We start from the raw sequence: 16,316 nt of genomic DNA, 5'->3' as shown, positions 1-16,316 counted from the left end.
CATTCTTTCAGTACCTTAAAGAATATTTTAACATGACTTGTTTCAATTCGTTAGCTGATTAACCCAACTTGATTAGCACTTAGACCAAAATGAACATACCTTATATGAATTGAACCTACTTTAACCTAACTTTTTTAAGATTCATCTAATATGAATTCGAATCCACTTTAACTCTTCTTAACTTGTTTCCAACTCAACTTTTTTTCAATTTGAACTAAAATGACTTGCATGGATTGCAACCTAGCCTAATTGAATCGACCCATAAGTTGCATTCATTAATCTAAAATCACTACATAGGATAAAGTTAGTTTATTTTACCAACTTTATATACTTAGGGCCTGTTCTTATACGTTTATTTTTAGTTTAGTTCAGCTTTAATCAGTTCAGTTCAGTTTATGTCTAATGATATTGCTAATGATATAAAGCCAAATTTCATTCTTTTAAGCTCTTATTACAACAACGACAATAATAATAATAATAATAATAATAATAATAATAATAATAATAATAATAATAATAATAATAATAATAATAATATTTATACAATTCATTATTCAAATGGTTATATTTTTTTGATACACATTTTCATAATCGGTTAGTTTTTCGTCCTCTTCGAAAAGAAAATAGTTTAATAATATAGTATATTTTTCTTAAATATTTTAATATGTATATTTGTATATACACATATGTATAATAATAAATAATCAAAGATCACTAATCTGTAGTTAAAAATTACTAATTAATAAGTTCAGTTCAGCTCACTTCATCTCAGTTCAGTTCAGTTCAGTTCAATTCAATTCAGCTGAGTTCACTTGACGAGAACAGGCCCTTAGCAACCTAGATTCAGTAAAAAAAGAAAAAAAAAATGAGATGCTTGCGGAAGACACAAAAAACCTGGTTTGGTGACCTAAGAAAAAGCATCTGATTACATTAAAAAATTTCTAGCGCGTATACCAATACCCGCATACATACTTTCATTTGAGTTCACCCAAAATCAAAAACCGTCCAAAATAATTCATTTAAAACCGACCCACAAAAACTCCCACAATTTATTTATTTATTTTACCTTTTCTTTTACAAAGTCTATAATTGTTACCTTTTCTTTGGCATTATTCTTCATAATCCAGAATTGAATAAAATAATAATACAGTTGAGATATTCAATTTTTGATGCAACAATTAGATACATAAATATATGAATGAAATTGGGTATTTTTTGAAGAATTGAAAATGGTGATGATTTCAGTGTGGTTGATTGTGGGGTTCATTGTTGGTGCTTTGACTGTAATTGCGGTTGAAGGTGTTGTGATTTTGTATGTGATCCGTCGATTATCACACTCAACTAAATCACCCAAACTTGGTGTTCATACTTCTCCTCCAAATCCTCTTGATTCTAGCCAATCTCTGCCTTCTGTATGTCAGAAACAGGTTAGTTTCTTGCTCTTAAATTTTTTGTTTTTTCGAATTTTGTAATTAATTGTGGAATGTAAACTAGAGCTTGGTTTGCTTTTTTACGATTAGAATGTTGCAATTTCAATGTTAATTGTGGAATTTTTCTGGGTTTTATTTTGTGGGTAACAACATGCAGTTTTTTTTTTTTTTTTTTTTTTTTTTTTTTTTTTTTTTTTTTTTTTTTGGTGGGTTTGGAATAATTGGAACAAGTGTTGGGTTTTTTGTTATTTTGATAAGAGTGTTGCAATTAGTTTATCAATTGTGGGAATTCTTTGGGTATGATTATGTGGGTAGCATCATCATGCTTAGTTTTTCAGTATTCTTGTTTCCTTTTTTCTTTTCTCAATCTAAGTTTTTCAGTTTTCGAATGTTGTTTGGTTATGTGCATTCGATGTGGAGAATTCAGTTAGTTTGTAGAAAATGCTGTTTTGTTACTTGCATTCGATGTGGAGAATTTGGCTAGTTTGTTGAAAAATGCTGTTCTGTCACTTGTATTCGATGTGGAGAATTCGGCAAGTTTGTCAAAAAATCTGTTTTGTTACTTGCATTCGATGTGGAGAATTCAGCATGTTTGTAGAAGATTCTGTTTAGTCACTTGCATTCGATGTGGAGAGTTCAGCAAGTCTGTTGAAAATGCTGTTTTGTTACTTGCATTCAATGTGGAGAATTCGGCTAACTTTTACAAAACTACCCTTTTTTTTTTTTTTTTTTTTTTTTCCCTAATGAGTCGAAAACGAGAGTGGTAGAAAAACCGTAAAGTTATGGAAACTCGCTTTCAAATGTTTGACAACCATTTGTTCTTGCAGAATTCTCTCCTTGGTCACATCTCCTACTTGGTCAATGTGATGCTAAGTGATAAAATTATATTGTGGATGGCTTGTTTGAATGAGCTTAATATATACAAGTATAATGTTTTTGAAATTGAAGACATGACAAGTGGTTTTACTAATGGTTAATCTAACGAGATATCACAAAAGTTGCTCTTTAAGATTAAGGATTTAGATATCCATGAGCGACAATAGTCTTTTTACTTTTGTCACACCTCGCCTAGTGTTATTTGTGTTTGCATAATCCATTAAATACCTTCATGATTTGTTGCGCCAATTTCTTGGCTCTTAATTCAATAATTGAGGATGAAAGATCAAGTGTATTTCAGTCCTTGGCCAAGATCTAAATTTTTCTAGTGCTATTCCTCAATGTTTTTGGTTGCAGGGAGTGGTTTGGGTTTTAGAACCAGAACGCCATCCTAAATTTCCTGTTCCAACTGAGCAAACTAGGAAGCGGGAAATTTTAGAGGTTTCCCCTGTCCGGAAACTTGCAAAAGTCAAAGATCGTATGCTTATTCTGGCAGAAGCAGATGGTTCGCTCACAAAAGTAATGCTGATGGGTTGTAAAGTAGTTGCAGTTTCTGCTACAAGCCTGCCTACAAGAAAATGGTAACCCAAGTTCCTTTTATTTATGTAATGTAGTATGGTACTTGCAGTTTGATTTTGCGATTTCCCTTTTTAGTATTTTCTCCATATACCATATCAAATTTTTTCACTGACAGCTTGCCTATTTATCCAGGCTACCTAGGAAAATAAGATGAAAATAGCGTAATGACATTAGTTTGTTTGATGAATTATCCATGAACAAAAAGAAAAAGTAATGATTTGTTGAGGAAGAAGGTATCCATGGGCTTGTTGAGTTGCTATATAAACATATAACATGCGCTCTTTGTTTAGAGCTTATATGTAAATTCAATTTTTTGTTTTGGATTGAAGGGATTGGGGAAGAGCTACCAGTTGAAGGTTTAGTAAGAAGTTATTTCATGTGTGCTATAGGTTTGCATTTTTTGTAATTCAAAGCTGTAGTATTCTTTGGATTTTTGATTTTGATGGACTAATATCACATTCAATGGACCATTAGACTGTACAATATAATATGGGCATGACATATCAATTTAAGGCTTAACTTCAACCAGCCCGTTTATCATTCTAGTGGTAAGGTTTTGGAATACGTATTTGGGGTGTCAATTTTCATTGGAGGGAGTTGTCTATCTTGCCTCTCTTTGATGTTAGAACCTTTTAATGTGAGAACCTTTTAACTTAGAATGATGTACCATGGAATTGATGCCTTCCCCGCTTCTTCTTGTAAATTAGTTATTAGGTTTTGGAGGAATCCTGATTCCTGATCCTCTTCTGACATAAGCTTGTCTTTGCAGTAATAAAATCAATCAAGTAAACTAAATATAGTACTGATATGTTACCCCTTCCGTTTTTTATTGACTGCTACACCCTTTTTTTTTTTTTTTTTTTTTTTTTTTGCAAATTACTCCATTTTAAGATTATATCTCTCCCCTCCCATAGTCCTTCCCCTCTTAAACCTACTACTACTATATTATTATTTCCTTCTCTTTTCAATATATTATTAATGCCACTATTTTTTCTTACTTCCTCCATTTTTTATTAGATCCATCACTTTTGTAATAGACAATTTTTAGAGTAGAGAGAGATAGGAAAAAAAATAAAATTGAAAAGGGCCCATGTGATAAGAGAGGTAGAGAGAATTTATTAACTAAAAAGGAACGTGTGCATCTAATTCAAAACTTCCATTTATAGAAAGTGATGTATCTAATAACAAACGAAGGAAGTATAAATTCTTAAAGTCAATCAATTTACCTAAAGCTATGTGTTGGTCAAAGTGTAACACTAAAAAAAGCGGATGGAGTATATTTTTGGTAACACAACTACTATTTGATTGCTATTTTAAATTTACTTCATTTTTGTTTGTATCAAGTTACATGGTACGTGATACAATATGATACGATTTGTGGTATGATATGGATACATGGAATGCTATTAATAGTTTTGCCTTGGAAGAGCAGAACAAAATGAAAAACAAAAGAATAAATGAAATTTAGTCATCATTTCTTTCTCTCTCACCTTTTCTTTCTCACTCTTCTCCAAGCTGCAACAAATCCAACAAAGTTTATAGACTTTTCTACGGCAAGCAAAAAACTTTCTATGTTTGGGTCTAAGACTTGTCAATCCAGATCTTAAGGTTCAACGAATCCAGGTCGTGTTCCGTCACGTTCTGGTACCTACGAATCCAGTTGCGGAACAGCGGTCTTTACCGCATTCCTTGTAATTCTGGTCTGTACATGTGACCTTGGTTCACTATTCTTTATTAGTTTTATCTTAGGCTTATAATGTTCTTTTAATTGCTGACAGAACCTGCAGTAACCCAGTAACACTCAAGCTGCTCTAGCTCATTTAATCTTGAAAAGCTTATGGATTGATGAAAACACAACTTGTTTTAATTGCAATTTGTATGTCTGTCTTTTAATACTCTGAGGAGAAAAAAGACTCGAGGATATAAATAAATTTTAAGGGCAAGGTTTACTTTTACCATGTATAAGGTAACTTGATATCTTAATTCATCAGTGGAGCCTCGGAGGATGCCTTAAATACATCCCATCTCCTAGTGACACAATCAAAGCTGTAATGCTTGATTCTTCAAAAAGGGTTGAAGTGAAGTAATTTGACAGTTGGGAACAACATTGGCATTGGTCGTATTGGGAGTGTATCTAGGAAAGTTCTGAAAACTGGTGTGGGGTGGGGAAGTCCAGTACAGTCAAGTACATGCTGACTTGGCTAACAATATGACAGGACTTCAGTCATATCTGCAGAAGTAAAGATGCCTGTGGAATTTTATGGCAAAGCTTTTATCTGTCAAGGATATAAATTTCCTTTTTTAAGATATTGTATAGTTAGAGAAACAGTATTGCCTTTGAGGTGGAAATTATTTTGTCTCGATTTTATTAGTAGATTGATGCATGATATCCTTGATATGGTATTATTCCTGCACTAGTTATACTTTTGTATAAGTTTGACTATGGTGTGACACTTCTTTGCCGATCCTACATAATTCTGGAATCTTCCCTTTGTTCCCTCCTTTGTCCTCGACAAACTTATCTGAACATTTTAAGAGGTTAACGCTGCTTTTATCTTGCTCTATTGTGGCCTTACAACAACAACAACAACAAAGCTTTAGTCCTAAAATAATTTGGGGTTGGCTAACATGAATCATCATAAGGAATTGTTGAGAAAGAAAAACAAACATAACAAGATAACCGGTTGTAAAAAATTTGACTAAAAAAAATAAATTGTGTAAAGTAAGACAAAGATAGAGTATACAAAAATTTTAGAGAGTTTAAAAGGGTACCAAGAATACATTTTAAGAGAGTTCTAAAGGAGTGGTGAAAATGTGCGATTAAAAAACATAATGATTTGAGAAAACTTTAGCAAAGGAAATCAATAGAGTTTATAAAACACGAGTTGAATAGAATAATTAAAGTATATGTATATATATTAAATCATGACACATTGTTGACGTGAATTTTCTCCCTCCATACCGCTCTATCCAACACCATATTTTCTTCTATCCCCAAAGCACTCATATTATTCTCAATCATCCTCTTCCAAATTTTCTTAGGTCTTCCCCTACGCCTCGCGATCCCAACACTTTGCAACTCACAAAATTGTAGCCTTGCCTTGGGCAAAATTCATACTTGGTTGCTATTTTGTTAAATCCCGTGAGGTGAATATTTGACTGCCAATAATGGTAAAGTGTAATTAACATTAAGGAACAGAACAAAAGGGAAAGCTTTTGGTTTTTCATGTAGCCTTAAGGTCTCTGAGCTTGGTTGTGTGAATAATGTGAATACAAAACTTTAACTCGTGTCATCATCTTAATCTGGAAAAGTAACATCTAAGAATAGGGTGTAACAGCAGAACATGTTATGTCTTCTATAATTACAAGCATATATGCAAAGTATAGATATAGTAGAAAATACTGCCTTTATCCAATCATATCATTTTAGTCAACATGATTAATGTGGTTCATAAAACTTGTTTTCCTCTGTTAGAAATAATATAAGTTACATTTTGACATTTTGAGTCAAAAATACAGCACATATGAAGAATACAGTAATTTGAGCCAGCAGTTTTTGTTTTCTTATTGTATTTCTTTTATATTTGTTTTTCAGGGCAAAACGTTTCCCAATCAAAATAGAAAGCAAGAACATAGTTTTGTATGAAGGAAGCAAGGTGCTATATATATATGCAGAAACTTCCTGTGAGAAAGAATCTTGGTGTAAAGCACTTCGCATAGCTTCGTTGGATGATAAAGAAAAATTAATCTGGTTTCCTAAGATAAGTGAAGATTTTCGATGCTATTTGAAATCTTTAAGTGAAGGATATCCATTTCTTATCAAACCCTTAGTGGGTTATCAAGGGTGGCCCTTGGATAAAGCTAACCGGCTTGATGATCCACCATCAAAGGTTCGTCAGATTTGGAGAAAGCTTTCGAGAAAGACTTCTTTGGTCACTCTTGATGAGAAAAGGGTTGCTGATAAATCTCATGGCTTTCAAGATCCTTATTCTGCTCCAAGCATTGCAAAGGCGGCTATTCTGGGAAAAATGCGAAATGAATTTGAGGAAGACAGCTCTTCTGTTTCTTCCACTGCATCTACTCGTTCGGGGAATTCAGTTCTTGGGTCTGAGAATTCTGATGCAGACACTGCTGAGAAGTTTATTGTTGATGAGGGCACACTTTGCTGGAATTTACTGGTCTCTCGACTGTTTTTTGACGCCAAGAGTAATGTAGATATTAAAACTGGTTTAAAGGCTCGGATTCAGGTAAAAAAAAAAAAAAGAAAAGAAGTAAAATTTATCTATCTTCTTTTTGTCAATCAAATTTACTCATTGTGAGTGTGGAATTCTGTGATATGTTTTTTTTATGCTTTGTGAGTTTTGATGTTTTGTCAAGGGAATCCATAGAACAGAGTAGTTTTCTGTAGGTCTGTCAAATGTATCCATTTCTTGATTCCTCATATGCCTTAAAGGCCTAGAGTATCAAGAACTATTGATTACATGAACTACTTTTGTTTGATTTTTCCAAACTCCTTTTTGTTTATTTATTATTCCCCCCCCCCCCCCCCACTCCTCTCTCTCTCTCTCTCTCTGATAGTTGGATGCATTTTCAACTTTGAAGCTTTGTGGTAAGAATGTCTTCCATCTGAAATTTATATGGCTTGTATTAGTATAGTTGATGAAAGATTTACACTAATGTCAATAAGTGGATAATTTTTGCCGTTGATAAGTAACTGTGTTCATAGGGCTGAAGGAGCTAAATCTATTATGATAAGACATTAGAAGATCAAGTCTAAGTTGTAAAAAGAAAACGATTAACTTTTTAGATATTATTGAGATATATACTAAAAGATAGTATTGAGATAGCTGATTTGTATTTGTATCTTATGACAAGGCAACAATTTTCATATTTTGGGTAGCTGCAGCTTATAAATTATGTTCCCCTTTTCTTTATTTTGAGTTTTTGTGAACGTAAGAACATTACTTTGCCTTCTACATCGAGTAATCTTACTTTAATGTATGATATTCCAGAGATCGCTCTCAAACATGAGATTGCCCAATTATATTGGTGAAGTGACCTGCACTGATGTGGATCCAGGAAATTTGCCCCCTTATATCCACGGGATGAGAGCTATTCCTTCTGACATGAATGACATTTGGGCCATGGAAATGGACATAGAGTATTCTGGTGGAGTAGTTTTATATATTGAAGCCCGACTTGAAGTGCCTGAACTAGATTCTCATAGTGGATTGGCAGACCACAATACTGAGTCAAGCTCTGTTGGGGAGGCAACGACTGATATTTTGGATGATTTGAAGCCCTTGCAAGAAGAAGAAGATTTGAAGCTTTATGATGGGAATAATGATTCTTCAGAACAAAAGGATGCAGAAGATCTCAAACATGGTGAGTTATGTCTTGTAATTTCATAAAATAGAAAATTGTGAGAAACTACTTTAATTTACCACTTTTTACGAACAATTGCTCCATTCTAAATTACTTTTGACACTTAATAATGGCAGATAGATAAGCTGTTTGGTTATTAATTGTTATCTGGTTGATAAAGCAGATGTGATGGGAGATAATGAACTCTAATTCATTTAAGAAGTAGTTGTGATAGAAGATAGTTTGGCAATTTGTGACTGAAAGCGAGAGGATGTGATGGGAGATTCTAGCTTACTATTGGGACCTTCCTAAAATACATATGTAAAAAGTTATTCTGGGATATTAGGAATCTTATAAGTGAAAAAACTAATTTGAATTGGTGCATCTTTTTTTCCATTTAAAAAAGATTATACTAGTATTATAAGATAGGTTTGTTTGTCTAACACTGCCACTTACTAGTTTTTTGTGGAATTACGCTGTGTATGGCCCACCACCCTTTTTCCATTACTTCCTTTGTAATGAGCTTGCTCTTTTTTTTATATATTTAATTTATTGTTTCTATTGGGCAATTTTTATATGTTTGACTCACTTATTGTTGATATGTATCTCAAGAAAATTTTGAAAAAGATAAGCGAGTGTAAGGAAAAGTAAGAGAGAGGGTGTAAAAATGGGTGGTTGTAGCCATGTAAGATAAAGTAAGAGTGAGTATGAAGGTGGTTGGGTGTAAGATAAAGTAAGAGTGTGGAAAGGTGTAAATATGAACATAAGAATCCAACATTATTGCATTGTATTAGCAAAATTAGTGACATTTTTATGGTTATGACTTATGAGGACCTACAATATTATTGGCACAGTACCTGGTTATACTTCATTCAATAATATTACTTCTGCTTTGTTGATTTTAGTAGTCAAAACTCTTTTTGAGAAGTAACTCTGAAATGGAGATCAAGTGTAGATGTTAACTTCACTGGTGTTGCAGTTTCTTTATTTCTCTCTTTTTCCCGGTGTTAAATTTCAGAGCTGCTGAGGAGTTCCAGGACAGGTGTATCTACTGCCAGTACTGGTTCTAGGTGGAAGTCTATTTTGAATTCTGTTGCCAAACATGTGTCTCAGGTTTGCTAATTTTTTTGTTACATTCATAGTGCATGTCTTACAATGCTATTGATTGGATTACATGCTCTATTTCCTTTTTAATTTACCAAATTTTGCTTTGCAAACTTAAGCAGCATTCTCTTTGTATTTAAGTATCCTGCTTTGTTTATTTAAACTTTTATCAGATAAATAGATTACTGGTTCTGAGATACATGGTAGCCTTATTATGGTTGATCATCATCTCTGCTTGAACTTGTCATCTGTTTATCTTGATCTACCTGTCATTGTGTTGAATTTTGAACTTGGAACATGGTAAGGGTCCCCTGATCATCCCTCTTGACTAGTTGACTGTTTCCCTGTAATCTTGGGGGTCAAGAGCTTAAGACAAACAGGGTTTCTCTAGCAGGGAAAAGGAAGGGGGTTGTCAAGTGGGGATGATGTAAACTAATGACAAAAATACTCTTTTTTCTGCACTTGTTACATATTATGTCTGTTACTTAGGCAGTAAGATCACTTTAACCCCTCTAGCCGGGGTGTTTGGGGGGGGGGGGGGGGGTAGCTAAACAAAAGCGATTTCAATTTGTTTTCCATTGGAGGAGGTTTGCCAAGTGCTGTCATTGCATGAGAGCAGCTCCTGATGGAACTTTACACCTTATTCTAAACAAATGAACTTTCATTAAACAAGTAGGATATATACTGAAGAAACGAAGACGCTGATTTAAATACTTAAGTACAGTATATTAATCTAAGTTGATCATGTGACCTAGCTATTTCTCTATGGATTTGGGCTACCCAAGAGATTTTTATCAGCTGAGGGCTGAGGCCCTGCCTGGATTGATAGTAATGGGACGGAATAATTCAAGGCTTAATAATTACGGACCATAGTACAAAGCCTGAAATAGGGGAAATAATTTGGGCTGAATATTTACCCCCAAAATGAGGGTATTACGTTACCTAGGGCGGCAGGGCCCCCTAGGGTAACTATTCAGGGGTTAAAAAATTTAGCCCAAACTTCAACCATTTTACTGTACCAGCCGGTAACCGTCCACTCATTCTCTCTCCACTAAATTATTCTCTCTTTGAAATTCCTCTGATTTTTTTTGAATCAAATTTCCTCTGCATTTGGTTGAAGCTGATTAATATTTTCCATGGCTTAATCAATTTCTCTTGATCATCGAATTTGAAGTTTGAAAAATTCGTGAATTTTTATTTAATACTTGATCTGCTTCAAATGCTATTTATAAAAATGCTCAAGGCGCACTGAAGCGAGAGGGGTTCTGCTGCGCTTAGGTGCGCCTCTTTGAAGTGAGGCGCAGTATATGGGCAGTTAAAAAATTTTGGCTGAAGTTTGCTTCAAGTGCGCCTTAGGTGCGCCTCAGGCGCTTTTTGTGTGCCTAACCCCCAAAACGCCTCGCCAGACCAAATTAAGCACTCACCCCTGATTGGCCCAGATCAAATGAATAATTTAGTTTCAAATTTTGCTTCAAATTTATAAGATTTTATTTTATTACTATTATTAGATGTAGCTTTTTTTTCCTTTTTTTTTTTGTTTCTTTTGCATTTTGATTTTAAATTTGATTATAATTTTTGAAGTGTTTCTTAACATTTTGATTTTTGATGGGATTTGTGAAGTTGCTCCGTACTATCTTGTTATATATGTCCAGAATTTTAAAAAGTTTTTGTTTCAATAAATCAATCAAAGCCTTAATCACATAAGTGGGGTCAGCTACATGAATTAAATTTGAAAAAAGTTTTTGTTTATATTTGTATAATTTTGTCATGAATTTCAGTTTTACAACCTACTTTAATATCATAGTATATTTAAATTTATTTGATTAAAAAAAAAAAAGGCATGTTCATATGAATCTTATCTCGAGTGTCTGAAAGAATTCATCCGTTACCCATTATTTGTTTCACTTAATCCAAACCTTGTGTCCTTGTCTAATTTAATGTCCTTGAAATATTCTCCCATAATTAGTCCTCTAGTATCAATTACCCCCATAGAATCTACCCTTGTAATGAGTATATTCCAAAGACAGGCAAGGCCTAAGCCAAATTACGCACTTCACAGTTCACATCACAATGCCTACAAAGAGGCGTCCATCTGGGCAGGGTAATCAAGTTTAAATAACGCAGTCTTTTCCCTGCAATGGTGGAGAGACCAATTTCATTATCAATCTGATATACAATGGCCATATGCTACTTTACTATAAATCTATGGAGCAGACATGTTAATTTAGTTCATTATGATAAAAAAAAACTCTTTTTTTTTACAAGTCTTTGACTTTACTGGAAATGAAAGATATTAGCTATCCCAAAATTATACGTCTTTAGGCAGACCTTTGTTCTTGAAATTTCTGAAACCCACTTGAACCAAGAATTTGGATATTGACACGTGTATCACCATGTAATGGCACAGTTTGTATCCTCCTGTGGGTCACATAGCCTTGTGTAGAAAAAGGCATAAGCTATGTTGCTTAGACTCAGATTTGGGTGTCAGATCCTTTGGCACTCTAGATTTTATAAAATTTCATACAAGGGCATTATATATTTGGGTGTCTGTCGTGTCAATGTGTCGGAAGATCCGACACATGACACTCGATGTACAACATGGTGTTGAAGTAACATAGGGCGTAAGATTCCTAGGCAGACCTAACAAAGATCAAAGAGCCCAAAGTTTTTTCAAAGGCATGTAAGCTCATATTCTGCAACACTGAGACATAGATCATGTTTTGTGTTTGCGAGTGACCTAGAGGTTTAATTTTATTGTATATGTACTTACTTTTTCCATCGTCTTTTAGTTGCTACGTTTTGACTTTCACGCTAGCAAATGCGTAATTACATCCCATCATATCTTTGATTATAGACAAGTAAAATATCATATATAAATTTAGACGAATTGAACTAGATCCCACATGACTATAACTTGCCCAACATATAGATCAATAAAGGTAATTAAATAGAAGAATGTGAATATTGCAACTAAAAGTTAGCCGAGCAAGTATCTTTTTTTTTAAAAAAATTGTTGATTGTATTGACTAAAAATGTCTTGGTGAAATCCTAGAATACAAGGTTTTCTTTCTTTACTTAAAGATTGGATGAAGAGACAACGGTGTTGAAGTGTGATTTGCTATTTTGGCTGCCTTGATAGAAGCTTTTAATGCGTTTAGTTTATACCTCATAATTGTTAACTATCTTGGTTTACTTTTTCTGTTGTATATGTTGGATATGCATAATATGAACTAAACAGCCCTGGAATGTTTCCGATTGTAAATTTAAAGTGGATTTTTTTTTTTCTCTTTACCAAATAGCAAGTCTCCTTTGTGTTAACTAGTGACTTAACTGTATCTTATGAGTTTTTATAACTCAGAATGAAGTGCAAGAATGAGTACATATATGTAGCTTTGCCTTGGTAATTGTTATTTTATTATTTACTGTATTATATTTTGTTGGCAGTGTGTGTGTTTGAATGTGTATATACGATTCAGAGCCTTTTTACATCCTACAATGACATTGTCAACTATAGTCTCATTTTTTAAAAATATATTTTTCAATATGTCCCTAAAGTTTAGATTAGTTCTAATGGAAACTATTTATAATTCAAGGTACCTCTTACTTTGGCAATAAGGGTGGTAACACTGAAAGGGACAATCCAATTGCATATGAAGCCACCGCCTTCTGATCAGCTCTGGTTTGGCTTTACCTGCATGCCTGATATACAATTCCAATTGGAGTCCTCTGTCAAGGATCACAAAGTTACCAATGGACGTGTAGCTTCATTTCTAATAAACCGATTTAAGGTGAGAAGAAGGTTCTTTGATTTAGAATCATTGTTCATACTTTATTTCGATGCACTAAATTATGCTTGATATTATAGTTTGTATTTCTCCATGGATTTTTGCTACATTGGCAGAAGATTTGGCTTTTAATTTTGGAAAAATTAACATAAATAATTCAAACTATTAACCCCCTTCTCATTTTAATCTCAACTAATGTTTAAATCAGAATAATCCCAAATATAGGGGTCCCTTCTCAAATTAGTCCCTCTTACCTACAACCTGTAATACCGGTAAATTTTTTATTTTTTTTTTAATCTTTTATAAGAGAATAATTAACTTTTTATTTATTTATTTATTTACTTTATTATTGTCACCCACCAGCATTCACCTACAACCCTCAACCTCAACCCAACCATAGCCACAATCAGCCAACCACTAGTCCACCAACCCCAAATCTTGCAACCACCATGGACCCACCACCTCCTCACTGCCACAATGCCAGACCACCACCACCACCACCGTATACCACAACAATAACCCCATCCACCACCTCCGTATCACCCACCTCTCCCCTCCCTCAACCAGCAGCGCCCCCACCTCAACCAACCTAATCCCACCTATATCCCATTTGCTACCTCGCCAATCCGCTATCAACCGCATCTCCTCCCCCTTCTGCGCATCCCATTTCATCTCCTCCTTGTCCAACCGCTCTGTTCCTCTCCCCTCTCTCAAATTGCCTCCATTCTCTCTCCTATCTCCTCTTCCTGTTCAGCAGTCGTTGGTGTGATTGATGTTGGTGGTTAGTAGTGCTTGATGGTGATTCATGGCCGGGGTGGTAGAAATGATGGTTTCGGTGGATGGGCTTTGCTGGAAAGATTCTTTAAGTTGCTGGGGGTGGATGTTAAGGTGGTTTTAGTGGAAGGACTAGGTTGGGCAGGTGGTGAGATCAGAACATTCAGAAGGTGGTGGTATGAATTTAGATTTAAGAGCATGTGGTTTTTTTTTTTTTTGTTAAAAAAATTTATAATAATGTGAATAATAAAACAAATAATATGTTGAAAAATGGCTCAATTTACCTGATTAACTGGTTAACAAAAGTTTGAAACTAATTTGAGAAGGGACTCTTATAGTTGGGATTATTCTGATTTAAATAGTAGTCGGGATTAAAATGAGAAGGGAGCCAATAGTTTGGATTATTTTTGTTAATTTTTCCTTTAATTTTCATCTCTTTATAATGTTTGTTATTAATATATTGCATATACAGTGTTCTCTATTAGCCTTCAGAAACAGTCATTTTGCGGTTCATTTATGTTTTAAACAATAAACTGATGAAATCTATATGTTGTCCTAAACCATACATATGTTTGTTGAGATTATTATCTGGACCAATATCTGATCCAGTAAAGTTTTAAATTTGAGCAGCATTGATTGTCGTGTTGGATGTCATTTGCTGATCTATTGTAGATCCTCTTTTGGTGTATGGCCTGCATTACATTATTTCTGATATACTTAGTATACACAGTTGGTACTTCATTTATTTTATTTACTTTTTTGTTGTTCCCTTGAGTTATAATTGATGTCCTTCAACCATGCATGTATTTATTGAAACAAGTTGATTTATCAGCATATAGCAAGAAGTCATGTGTCATGTGGATGCGGCTTGTATTCTGCTTATACTTTAGTTTTAATGTTAATGCAGGCATCTATCCGGGATACATTAGTTCTTCCAAATTGTGAAAGTGTATGTATTCCGTGGATGTTAGCAGAGAAAGATGATTGGATCCCATGTAATGCTGCTCCATTGATGTGGCTGAATCGAGAAGCGCAATCAGAAACTAATTCAAATGAAGGATCTAGAAACAAAAGAACAGAGGATAGGGATCTAGAGAGCAAGCTAGGGAAGCAGAAGAAAACTGATCCTCTAAAGCGGTCTATTGATGCAGAAAATGGTCAAGTTGTCCCTTCCACAGCTTTCCGTAGAAGTTCTTCTGATAGCAGCATGCCTTCACAGGACTTGAAAGTGCCATTGCTACAGAATGAAGAGTCAAGAGATATGGTTATCCATAGAAAACAAGAGAATCCCGAGTGTCCTTCACCTTCTAGGTATGTTAGTTTAAGAGAAGAAAGAAACAGTCTTGAAGATGATGATACAAAGTCTAAGAGGCCGGTGGGAAAAAAAGCTAGGATGTTTGACTTGGGAAAAAAAATGGGGGAGAAATTTGAAGAAAAGAGGCGCCATATTGAAGAAAAGAGTAGGCATATTGTTGAAAAGATGCGAGGGCCAGGAAGTTAACAGCAGTTTATTATTTATTTCTTGCAGAGCAGTGCATTCTTCTACAATTCAATACGTATTACATTGTTTTCTTCCAAGAGGAAAGAAATGCAGAGAGAAGGCGGTGTCACTGCGATTTACAGTCTGTGATAAGTGGTGTAGTCTTGTTCTGGTGTACAAATGTGTGAATGAGTAACAATTGGAGAGCAGAAACTAGCAAAGTGATTTTAAAAAACTAACTCAAGTGTATAGGAACCAAGGAGAGTTTACCAGACACGCTTCATGCTGGATTGTTGCTTCGTAAGTCCTTGTATACTATTCTTGGGAGTCTGTTCGTTGATTTGTTGTACACTATTCTTTACCATAAAAGTGTAGTATAAGGTTGAATTACACTGCTGATAAATTTACATTCATCAATGAATTTCTTTTTGCAATTATCATTTATTCCAGGCAAGGTGTAAAGCTGAGACTGGATGCAAGTAATTTTGTGCGAAATATTGGTATAAGTTCTTAGCAATTAATCACTTTTTGACTTTGAATATGGTTCTTTGACTGCTCTTTGTGCTGTCGAAATACTCCATTTGTCTTATAATATAGTACCAGTACATATTTTAATTTTTTAATAAAAAAAATCATAAAACTTGATATTATGAAATTACACATTGAGACAAATTTCACAATATTTTACGTTTTTAAAATTTTTAAATTTGGCCGTGAATACAGAAGTGAGCATTAAAAAAGGATATGCTTTCAATAAATCATAGGCTTAAAGCTATGAAACTAAAGTAAATTAAAATCAAATAAAAGCAATTTGGTGTAAGAGATCAACTTTAATCAACTAACTAATTTGAAAGATTGAGTTTAACCAAGCAATACATATTACATGCTATTCTAAAAAAAAAGGCAATACATATTACATACTGT

The 16,316-nt window shown here is 34.1% G+C and overlaps 1 protein-coding gene across 1 annotated transcript; it reads left to right on the top strand.

Moving 5' to 3' along the window:
- Positions 1–981: 981 nt before the first annotated feature.
- Positions 982–15,829, top strand: LOC145579080 (uncharacterized). The gene is made up of 7 exons (XM_081636359.1): positions 982–1,427; positions 2,664–2,887; positions 6,481–7,132; positions 7,898–8,270; positions 9,268–9,362; positions 12,947–13,141; positions 14,820–15,829. Exons 1-7 carry the CDS (start codon positions 1,230–1,232, stop codon positions 15,411–15,413), a joined length of 2,331 nt encoding a protein of 776 aa, XP_081492485.1. The 5' UTR covers positions 982–1,229; the 3' UTR covers positions 15,414–15,829.
- Positions 15,830–16,316: the final 487 nt, after the last annotated feature.

This window comes from Chenopodium album, chromosome 14 (genome assembly GCF_948465745.1).
Source record: "Chenopodium album chromosome 14, dcCheAlbu1.1, whole genome shotgun sequence".
NCBI classification, from domain to species: domain Eukaryota; kingdom Viridiplantae; phylum Streptophyta; class Magnoliopsida; order Caryophyllales; family Amaranthaceae; genus Chenopodium; species Chenopodium album.
The sequence above is the reverse complement of the archived record's forward strand: the minus strand, read 5'-3'. Positions and strand labels throughout refer to the sequence as shown.

What these genes read in the sequence shown, in the direction of transcription:
- LOC145579080 (XM_081636359.1), top strand. Translation starts at nt 1,230, where the DNA reads ATGGTGATGATTTCAGTGTGGTTGATTGTGGGGTTCATTGTTGGTGCT. An exon ending in GTTTAAAGGCTCGGATTCAG is followed by an intron (nt 7,133 to 7,897) that starts GTAAAAAAAAAA and finishes ATGATATTCCAG; the next exon opens with AGATCGCTCTCAAACATGAG. An exon ending in TGCAGAAGATCTCAAACATG is followed by an intron (nt 8,271 to 9,267) that starts GTGAGTTATGTC and finishes GTTAAATTTCAG; the next exon opens with AGCTGCTGAGGAGTTCCAGG.